The sequence below is a fragment of the Perognathus longimembris genome, chromosome 16 (assembly GCF_023159225.1).
Source record: "Perognathus longimembris pacificus isolate PPM17 chromosome 16, ASM2315922v1, whole genome shotgun sequence".
NCBI classification, from domain to species: Eukaryota; Metazoa; Chordata; class Mammalia; order Rodentia; family Heteromyidae; genus Perognathus; species Perognathus longimembris.
In genome coordinates, this window is record NC_063176.1 from 21,611,805 (window position 1) to 21,624,002 (window position 12,198).

Genomic DNA, 12,198 nt, shown 5'->3' on the forward strand with positions numbered 1-12,198 from the left:
GAGAACTCTATCTCGATAGATAGGACATGGTGGTGTATGACCATAATTCCATCTGTACAGGAGTCATAGATGAGCTCTCAGTCCCATGCTGGACTGTGTAAGAAGGTAGACATTTTCTAAAATAAAACCTGTAGAGAGAAGAGCAGCAGGGCATGGCCAATGTTGCCAAGCAAGCACAAGACTCTGAAATCAAACTGTCACACCATCAAATTGTTTTTTGTCATCAGCTTTTGTTAGAATTTTTATCATTTTATTCTCTTTTAAAATACCAACTTCCTTTGGTTAACCCTACTGATTATTCATTCAGTCCTATTTCTAACTTTTCAGCTTATTATTAACATGTTCATTCTACTGATAGTTTAGATTTATTTTGCTAAGCTTTTTCTGTATCTTAGCTCATTGATTTGATAGTTTATTGTGGTTTGAATCTGAAATATCTGGAAAGATTCATGTGCTAAGGGCTACTTTGTCAGGATTTTGCAAAAGATATGGGCTCCTGTGGGTTCTGCCAAATAAATGCATTCTTTCCTTGTCCTAATAGAATTGCATTATTGAGAGGCAGCAGATACTCGGAGGTGAGCTCCCATTGGAGGAAGATCATCACTGGAAAGATACATCTAACCCCTCCCTGATCTCAATCTCTCTACTTCCTGGCCACAACTACGGGTGCAGCCTCCTCTGCCACATGCTCCCCCTGCCATGGTTTCCTGCCTTAATTCAGACTCATGGCAATGGAAACAGCTGACCACGACATCTGGGAAACCCATGAGCCAAAATGATTTTCCTTATAAGTTGTCTTTCTTGGCTATCTGTCACAGTGACAATCATAGTTTCACTGCTCTTATTGTTTAAATGAATGAATTTATGGCTATAGACTTTTCTCGTAGTTAACATATTAGTTAATGCAAATACTGTCATTTAGCTCTGAATGTTTTATAAAATTCACTGTCAATTTTCATTAGTAATTATGTGATATTCTTTTTCATTTGACTTCTATGTCTATTAAAATGGTGTTATCACCAGAAAAGATACATGGGTATAATTCAATATTTATTCAAATTTTTGTTCAGGGGGGACAGATTCTTGAACTCAGGGCTTTCATGTTGTCCCGCAGCATTTTTACCCAAGGTTGGCATTCTTCCACTTGAGCCACTTATTTGCTTCCAGGTTTTCGTGTGTGATTAATTGGAGATTGTAGTCTCACAGACTTCCTAGATTGGGATGGCTTCAAACTCTAATCCTCAGATCTCAGCCTCCAATATAGATAGGATTACAGGAGAAAGCCACTATTGCCTGGCTTATTAAGACTTTCGTTTCTCACCAAACGTGATTGGCTTTGTAAATGAGAGGTACAATTGTCATTAACTACATGATGCATTAATGATTTAATCTATTAATTCCCAGTGCATAGATAGAGTTTCTACATGGAAATGTACATGCACCAATAGCACCACAGCTCTGCAGCAGATTTTGGTGGTGACCTTTCTAGACCTCTACTTCAGACAGATGCACCCATTTATAAGACCTTACTAGTGTTCACCTGCTACTTCTTCAAAAAGACTTCCCTCCTCCCTCCGCCTTTCACATCTGTCACAGCTAGTGTTTAACTGATGGAGGGAGAAAGACAAAATGAAGTCCTATTGAGGTACAGATTCTTTACCTTAAAGCAGAAGCCTATGACAGTTCACACTCAAAAGATTTATGCTTTATCAGATTAAGACTACATTTCCACTGGAACTATCTTTGCTTCCCTCATGCTATTATCGATTTCACATGAGAGAAATTCCCCAGTAGGTCACTTGCATGGAAACTAAATCCTAAGATTCTTTTCTAGGTAGCCTCACAACACCATACATAATAATTATAACTAATTGAAAATAAAAATAAGATTAATAAGTAGAGTTGCATGAAACTGAAAACTTTATGTATAGCAAAGAACATGATTCACAAGCTAAAATGGCAACCTACAGAAGGGGAGCTTTTGCCAGATATATACCTGGCAATGGCATAATATCCAGAATATACAGAGAACTTAAAAAACCAAACACTCAGAGAATCCACAACCCAATTAATGAATGGGCTAGTGAAGTAAGCAGTGACTTCTCAGAAAATGAGGTAAAAATGGGCAACAGACATGAATAAAAAGAAAGTGCAATTCAAAACAACACTGAGATTCCACCTGACCCCAATTAGAATGGCTATCATCAAAAATACAAACACAGGGCTGGGGATATGGCCTAGTGGCAAGAGTGCCTGCCTCAGATACACGAGGCCCTAGGTTTGATTCCCCAGCACCACATATACAGAAAACGGCCAGAAGCGGCGCTGTGGCTCAAGTGGCAGAGTGCTAGCCTTGAGCGGGAAGAAGCCAGGGACAGTGCTCAGGCCCTGAGTCCAAGGCCCAGGACTGGCCAAAAAAAAAAAAAAAATACAAACACAGTAACAGATACTGGTGTGAATGTGGGCGAAAAGGTACCTAGTATACTATTGGTAGGAGTGTAGGTATAATAAAAAGAAATATATGTTGTAGGTATGTATGTGCTTTACACATTATAGAGTTTTATTCTAGAACTATCTTAATATTGTAAAAATTATCTCCCCATTGTGAGTATGAGAATTAACCTGAATAATGTTGAGACATATATTTAACTTGTAGTAAGTGCTAAACCCTACACAAACCCAGATACCATTTTTCTGTCAACTATTTCCATAATGTTTGAATCAGTATATAGTATCAATATAATTATAACTAGGGAATCAAAAAATAAGATAAAGATATATCTACTATATTTTTCTAGTGAAATTAAAGTTGATATGTATTTTATTTTGCAAAGAGTGATGTCATTTGTTTAAAATAAAGGTAAGATTTTTATGAGTCATAATTTCCATATGGGGTTATTAGTGGACAAGCGCATGGGCTCCATTAGAAAGGAAATAAACTTCTGTATAGTACCTTCATTTTCTTGAAAGAGAACATTTTATAAAAGTTGGAAAAGAGAGAGGAGGGAAAAGATCATGTCAACACAATGTTTTTGGTCATATACAACACAATCTTATGTTTCATAGAGATTTCAACACAGGAAATAAGTATATTGGAAACTGCCTAATTCATAGATTTTTCCTGACCCAGGTACAGTGGTTTCTTTGAATGACTCTGAAGGAAAAGTTGTAAGCAATGTTTTCATACCAGCTCCAATAATGCATATTTCAAAGCCTAAACTAATCAGCCATGTAACTGTTTACATAGTCAACATTCAGGGGAAAATAAGAGTCAGAAGGTCCCACCCAGAATGGTATGTGGTCTTTCATCATAAGTTTCTGATTATGTAGAGAATGTTTTATTTTTGTCTTTTCCATTCACAAATAAAGACTTCATAGCTACTACCATCTGAAAAATGGTAACTTAATCTTTCACTATTTAGACACTTAAATGTTGTGGGGGAGGAGGATAAGGGGGAAAAACCTGGGAGAAAATGAAGAGGTGAGACTGTTAAAAAAGAAATGTACTCATTACCTGACTAATGTAACTTTAACTCCTCTGTACATCACCTTTACAATAAAGACAATTAAATAAATAAAAGAACTGCATAACCTTATTACAATAGAAATACTGTAGGGAGGGACTGTATTGAGTAGAATATTAAGAAAATGGATTGGAGTTTCCTATAGCACTTCATAACGTGTTTCTTTAAGTATTCAGATTTCTGTAATATTTTGCTAATGACGTAACAATCTTAAAGCCACTAATAAAATGAGGAAGCAACTTTGTTACAAAGAACTCTTTCACCTATATTTTGTAAAGAGAAATTGGAACCTATTTACTTCCTCTCTTAAAACTACTACTGGGGTGAACAAAGGTAGTCATGTTTTTCAATATACACTATTGAAAATATGAACCATGTAACTTGTGGGCATGGATGGGAGGAGAAAACTGGAGGAAAGGTTAACATTGTCCACAAAGAATTGTACTTAATAACAATAACAATAAAATTACATTTAAAAATTCCAGAAAAGGCATAATAGTTTCATGTCTATTAATCATAATCATAGTTAAAAAATTACAGTTTGATAAATACTTGCTATGTTTCAGGCAGCATTCCAAGTTTTCAGTCTTATTTTCTTTTTAAAACTCAATATTAAGCTAAGAATATTCTTTTTCAATCCACACCTTAAAGAAGAGGACAATGTGGCTTAAAATATGTAAGGAACTCCTTAAATAATAGGTTTTCCTAAGCTAATTTTTTTGTAAATAATTTGTAGTACTCAATCGGGAGCAAGTCTGGAACTAGTCCCTGTGTATCTCCAACTTCTATTTTTAATCTAGCAACACAAAATCCTGAGCAATCCAAAATCCTCTAAATTCAGAGCTGTACTTCTCTTCCCATTATTAAAATGATCTTCAGATGCTCACTCTACACTGAGTCACCCTAATAGAAACATGGGAACAGCCTCCTACAAATCCTCTATTTCCTACAGCAAAACAAATCACTTTACGTCTGAGAGTGCCATTCAGTGGTACATATGCTTAGCATGTGTGAGACACTGGGTTCAATCCCCAGCACCAACACAAACAAACAAATGCTTAACTTGTTTTAAACTTCAGTATTTAAGCCTCAATATTTAATTTAAACCTCGATATTGGTTCTGTAACTTCTCTATCCCACCCTTTCATCAATTGTCTAACTACTATAATGGCTTCAATACTTAATTTTAAATAAACCTCCATATTAATTCTGTAATTTCTCTATCCCACCCTTTTATCAATTGTCTGACTTCTATAATGGTCTCTCAGTTGTGTTGCCTGCATCATATATCATTCTCCTTCCCTATAGACACATTCTTCTCCCCATCTGCTGCTGCTAAAGTACTTTTATAATGCATGTCTGATCACGTGAACTGTTGATCTAAATTCTTTCCAGGATGTCGATCATCCTTGGGGCATGTTTCCATGCTACTAACCACAGGAAAAGGCCCTATAAATCCAGCGGTGGGTCACCACATTGGCTTCCTTGTGTTCTTCCACAACACTTATTCAAATTCTATCTACCGACCAACTGGACATAAGACTTAAAGAATGAAAATGGGAAAGAAAATTGGTTGAGTTGTATATTTACCTTAGATGACACCGAGCAAAGTAGGGCTCAGGGGGTGGGGGAGAATTACTGTTTAAAGCTGGCCTGGGCAAAAAGTAAGAATATCTGAAAAATAAAAGGACTAGAGCTCAAGGGGTAGAACACTTGCCTAGTAATCACAAGGCCCTAACTTCAAACACCAGTAGGAACAAAAAATAGTGTGTGGTCATATGTGACTGTGTATTTATGTGTTTGTATATGTGTCTGTATACACAGTAAAACATTATATTTATCCACCTGTGTGAGTGCTATCATGACTCTTTTTCCCTTTACTTGGCCATATACTATTACCACATCTTGTCAAGTTTACTCTCCAAATAACTCTGGAATGAATTACCTTCATTTTAATGACCCCAGCTACCATCTCATTTCTCATCTTTTCTTATCTGGTCTTGCTAGGCATCTTGTGATGTTTTCTTTCTTCTCTCTGTATTTTCCCTCTATATTGAAGGCATGTGATGCTTTCAACCCGAAATATCAGTATGCCATCTATGAAGTCATTTTCATGTTGCATTATTGCCAGCAAAGTCCTTTCATTCAAGTCAGTGTTTTTGTGCGACTCACAAAACCTATCACAATCACAACTCTGATTTTATTGATGTATTTACTTGATTAGTCACTTTCTTCTCCACGACTCTGTAAGTTCTGCAGGTATTTGGCATCCATTGTATCCCCAGCACCTAGAATAATACCTGCTGTAAAGCCAGTTGTCACTATTCAATTAATGACTAATTTAATCAAATTAACACATGAGCAACAAAGATCTAGAAAGAAGTATATCGCAATGAGTTCTTGCATTTAAATAATTCGCTAAGGCAAGGAGTCTCTCTGGAAGAGGCATAGGTCAAAAGAGGGCATACTGTGATCAACGATCATCACCAGAAAGACATTAACATTAAAAACCAGAAGGAAGTAGGAAATCCACAGAATAACTATGTCATAAACAACAAGATGGTAGAGAAAGACAAACTGAACATCTACACAAGTATCTCACAGTAGTCTACAAATAAATGGAAATTATTACCCCCAAATGACCCAATTTACATCTTAAATTTTATATACCTTTTCTTCATGTCATCATCTTATTTTCATAGTATAATCTAAGATTTTGCTAAGTTTTTATTATATGCTCTTGAGGTGTATATTTTCATTAAGGTATATGTTTTAATTCTATTACTTTTATTAAAATACTTCTAGGGCTGGTAATGTGGCTTAGGGGTAGAGTGCTTGCCTAGCATGCATGAAGCCCTAGATTCATTTCCTCAGTACCACATACAAGAAAAAGCCGCAAGTGGTGCTGTGGCTCAAGTGGTAGAGTGTGAGCCTTGAGCAAAAGAAGCTCAGCTACAGTGCCCAGGCTCTGAGTGCAAGCCCCAGGACTGTCACAGATATATATTTATATAGTGTCTCTATATATAATGTCTCTACATATATTTAAGAGAACATGGGTGAGAGAAGGTTAAGAGCCTATAATAACTATTATACTATGGTCAGATAATGCTTTGTCAAAGGAGTCTCTGAAGGGAATGAAAAATGAAAGAAGGGATTTTTGTTTGTTTGTTTGTTTTCCACTCCTGAGGCTTGAAATCAGAACCTGGGCACTATCTCTAAGAGTTTTCTTTGCTCAAGGCTAGTGTTCTACCACTTGAGCCACTTGCTCTACTTGAGCCACAGATCCACTTTAGGCTTTTTGTTTTTTGGTACTTAATTGGAACCAAGAATCTCATGGACTTTCCTTCTTGAGCTGGCTTCAAACCATGATCCTCAGATTTCAGCCTCTTGAGTAGCTAGGATTACAAGTGTGAGCCACCAGCACCAGAAAGAAGGTATTTTAAGAAGTAAACTAGTATGGTTAAAAATGCCAGCTTAAAAATCTCTGATACTGTTTGTTCTTGGTAATTCTACTAACTGTGGATCATTTTTCCAAGTGTACAGAATCACATTTCCATCCTTAATATGAGTAAAATGTGTTCTCATCAAGGAAGGTCTTGTTGTTGCTGTTGTTTTAATCTGCAGCTTGACCATTGAGGATCATTTGTAATTTTTTAAAGTCTATAACTAGGATTCCTAGAACAACACAGTTTTCTGCCTTTCCTCCACTTTCAAAGTTGTTCTTTCTATTAAGAATTGGACAAGTTCCTATTTCCTTTTTATAATTTACAAGTCCCAGTAGAGTCTAGTTTCTTCCTCAAATTAAAAAAAAAAAATTTCTCACAGCCTCTTTCCTATAACAATAGCCATTATTTCAAGCATGGATTTACAATATTCAGTCATCGACCCTAATGTGATTATGTCATTTTCTTAAGTACATTCAAGGTTTTGTCTCCATGTGCAATAGTCAATCAACCTGATAGGAAAATTCCAACATTTTCATTGAGAAAACATTGGTGAATAGAGTTCCTTATGCACACATTTCTTCTGTAGCTCTAAATTTTTCATCACATCACTTCTGGTTATTTTTCTGGAAAATGAGTCACTATATTTCAGCATGTGTCTTTCTATTAAATTTAATTTAGAATATTTTAAGTCTTAAAATGACTTTATCATGAGTATTTGCAATACATAACTATATGTAAGTACATATAGTATGCATGATACATAATAATTCTTTATTTATGGGTATCCTTTACATTTTTGATATCCCCTACATTCTACTAAAACCAAAGCAAGTTTCTCTTGGATAAATCAGATTGTGTCTTTGTATGATGTGGTTTCTGTCACATCCTCCAAGGTAGGACCTTAAAGCAGATATAGAACTATCTTCTAATCATGTCATAAAATCAGACGCAAGAGGACAAGCTTTGGAGGACCATGGGTGACACAATTAGTTATGAGTGAAACAAGAAATTAGACCAAAAAGAAGCATGATGAAAGAAGCAGCACTATCACAGAAATTTGCATGAAATCTTTAAATTATTATTTTTCCAAGTTTGTTTGGCAACTTCTACAGATACAATGGAAATGAAAAGACACAATACATACATTCCTATAATATGCAAGTATCAAAACAGCCATATTTTATCCCTCCTAAATTGTTTTAGGATGCTATAAGAAGTTACATTATCAGTGTGAACTGCACAATTGCTGTACATTACTTTGAGGTTTGGGGGTGAAATGTACTCACGCTCACTTTCCCAGTACGATTGTCTTCCTCTCTTGTTGCCAGGGCCTTCAGAAAATTGTCCTGCAGATCTTTACCGGCACTTGTTAGTGTCCTGTACAGAGAAAATCTTTGTTATACTAAAATGTTTTGCTATCAGATGGGGCCAACATTCATGGATCTTTATTCCAAGTGACAGTTCCCTTATGACATTGAAACTATATACACACAATCATTTTTATCTAGTAGATTTCTCAATTTAATTCAATAGCTGTATAGTCTTTGTTAGTAATTAAAATTAGACTATAAATAATAAAAATATCCATGTCAATACTCATCTCAGATACAATGAATTCTATTTACATTCTTATTTTATTTTCGTTTTTACACCCTGAATAGTCAAAATATTTATGCATTCACTTCCTACAAACATTAATTGTCTGTGATTTAAATATAATTAATTCATTTAAGAAATTGAAAATCATGAGGTAGCTAAGCCAATATTGATAGGGAATAGAAAATCATATTAGGAAAAGGAATGAAGGCAAGAATGCAGCTAGATTGTGATATATTTATTAGGTGAAAGGAAATACTATGAGTTCAACTACTATGTGCATAACTCCAAAAGACTAGGAAACATACACGCACACAGATTTACACACACACACACACACACACTCACACACACTCACCCCAAGTTGTTTCTGTCCATGAAAGATTGGGAAGCCACTGATATCACTACCAGGAGGAGATGAACTTCAGTGCCTCTGGTGGAAAAAATTTCCACCAGAAATACAGGGACAGTCAGAGACAAAAGCACAATTATGATTTTGTTTTTCTAGTTTCCATGTTTTTAGGAGCAAATTTTGATAGTATATGTTAACCTAGTGTTTAAAAATATTACAACATAAAATCACAAAGACAGTTAAGAAGGGGAGAAAATCAAGGTTAAAAATGAATTTTTATAGAAATATGACTTACAGGAAATATAAAAGAAACATCCGAGACAACATTGGACCACATAATGAAGAGTGAGTTAAAGATTTGTAAATGAATAAACATGTCCTGTATATGGAAATTTTCTATTTTTAATATATATCCACTATGTCCCAGGAAGTGTCTCATGAAATAATGATAATTCCCATCTTAGTTGCTTGCAGTTTCAGAAAGAAGGCAGGTATGTAAACATTAGGGCATACCACATCTTAACTGTGTTAATAGAGATATGGTCATAGTATCAGAGTGCCTAATAAAATATTCTACCTTTTCAAAAACGAGTCACTTAATGTTACAAGGAAAAAAATTATTCTTTAACTGAATGTTAAAAAATAAGACACTTTTAGCCATTCATGGAGTGAGTTTGGAAAATGGGAAAGGTATCTATAACTGCAAAGAAATAGAAGATAAATAATTTCAAGACAAGTTTTGGTAAAGGCAAATGGTCATAAAGTAAATTTGGGAAGTAAGGGAGAAACCACATATTATTAGAGAAAGTGCCATTTTTATAGACCTCCTACTACAGATATTTAGTGCGGCCACACAGCTAGCAGGAGAAAAACCTGAGCTCAAACCCAGGGAGTCCAGTCCTAAAACACGGGGTGGTGTTTGCCTTCCAGGAAGGCTGTGTAAGGAACTTAAACCTTGTCTTCTAGAAGCTATTAAACCCCAAGACTTCACACAAGGAAACAAGATGGCTAAATTCATGCATTAAAAAGAATATTTATCTGAGGAGGAGCCAGAAGAGAACAATATTTAACAAATTAAATAGAGTATTATTTCAAGTTTAAAACTTAAGCAAAAGGATCGGAAGCTCTGATTTAAACTGTGATGATGAGAGGAGAAAAGCACTGACTTGGATGGTGACTGCTTTAAGCATTTAAGATTTAAGCAATGATTACCACAAGTTTCATAAAGAATAGGCAGATATGAATTTTCATGATCTAGATATACAACTCTTTAAATTGCCCATACTTTTCTTTCTTTTGTTTTTCTAGCTTTGAATCAGCAGGTTTGCAGTAGCAGAACATAGACCAAGAAAATCAGATATTTGAGAATGTTTCATTATTTTCCAGTTCCTGTATCCTCTACACTGCTGCAATAATAAATCTCAAAAGTGTCAAATTCATTTTGTCAATTGCTTACTCAGAAAATATGTTCTACTCCTCTACTGCTCACAGGATAATCTGATAATCTCTTGGTCAATTTCCAGATTGTGGTCTGTTCAGAATCAATGTGTTAGAAATTCTCTATGAGGTTTCAACAAATAATTAGTTTTATAAAGGCATTAGTCAGAACTAGGTTGGTTTTGCTGCAGTAACAAATGGCCCAGATCCCAGGGTTTTCAATTATAAGTAATTATTTTTCAAACATACTATGATTTTTTCCATTTTGTTTTGAAATTGTTATAATCAATGTTCTTCCAAAAGTCCCCTATTTAAATTAGTTCATTGGACATTGTTCACATTGTTCATAGCAAAATCTGTTATTGATCAAAGAGCAATCCATTTGAGATACCACTATGTCCCCTCAGGTTTGCAGGTGTTAAATCTACTCCCTATTCCTACCACCTCCCCAAATATCTTGTTTTATTGTAAATATTTATAACTTTATAGCTAAGTAAAATCCAATTTGCGTCAAAAATCTCAGCACAAAAGGTAACGGATGTTAACAGTCTTGCATTTCTTAGTCAAGGTTAGTGTCTAGATGCTTTATATCTATATGTTAATACATTCATATAGATATGAGCTCTTATTCTCTCATATACATATACCTATAAACCTAAATTTATATATACAACATACAGATAGATTGATGATAAATAGGCAGTAAATAGGTAAATGTATAAATGTAATGAACTGGTAAGTATCTAGATGTATATATGAGAATAAAGGCTTATAGCTCTGGGAAAAATTATACAAATAGCCACACTTATACCATGCTTTAGCTGAGAATTTGGAAGTTGTCTGAAAGGAAAAATATTGAAAATGAAGGAAAGGCAATGTAAATTGTGTGTGGTAAGGAATTATGAAATCTTTAACACATATAACTTTTATTTAACTAGATTTTTTTAACAGTCACTGACCTGAGAAACCATGCTTAAATAAATATTTTGACAGAAATTACTTCCTCAAGAATTGAAGGAAATCTGTTACAAAATCTTAGGGTTATGAGTTTTGTAAAAGCAAATACTCCATCTTTGTTGTTTGGTTCCACTTTCAAAAATGGAGTAAAAGCAATATGAGTGAGTTATTTTTTACCAACTGTGTTTAATCATTCGCTAAAGGAATCATAATCCTACAAAATGACTACAAACATATTCTTAACCCTGAAAATTAGGGTACTAGTTTTCTAAGTTAAGTTTGTCATATATGCATTGTATTACACATATTCAAATTATTAGGTTAATATTTTAAAAAGGAGAATGAATAACAAAGAGTTAAAGTGAAAACTTAAAGCAAAAACTTATATCCAAGAGTTATTTGCTTAAGAGTTCACTTAGAGTTAAATTTTTTCAGTAAATATTTGTGACTTACTAGTTGTCTCAAATTTTTTAATATATAATTGGTATTGTTCTAATAAGCTTATTTCAGCAAGAGTGTTCAGAGAAAGGGCAGTGAGGTCTGAAATCTTCATCTTAAGACTTCCATGGAAAGCTAGTTGGGCACAGCTATATTTCTAATCTAGATCAAAGTGCCTAACGATGAAACTGTAACCTTGCTGTACATCACTTTGGCAATAAATAAGAAAAAAACAAACTACTCTGCGGAGAGGTATTTTTTATTTTCTCAATGCCATTGAACTTTGGCATAGTCTACATTTCATATTTCTAGAATTTGTAGCCAACTTACAAACAGTTGTCTAAATATATAATTCAACCTCTGTATTTCAGAGTCCTGTGCTTTCACTCATAGACTGCGTAGCTACCATCTGAGCCATACTCCCAGTGCTGTTTTCCATCTTTTCTCA

At 34.6% G+C, this 12,198-nt stretch overlaps 1 protein-coding gene across 1 annotated transcript in view; it reads right to left on the minus strand.

Moving 5' to 3' along the window:
- Positions 1-12,198, minus strand: part of Cfap299 (cilia and flagella associated protein 299) — a 533,081-nt gene that overhangs the window by 327,307 nt on the left and 193,576 nt on the right. The window contains exon 3 of the mRNA XM_048364482.1: positions 8,257-8,347. Within this exon, the coding sequence (XP_048220439.1) occupies positions 8,257-8,347 (91 nt within the window). The remainder of the gene's footprint in view (positions 1-8,256; positions 8,348-12,198) is intronic.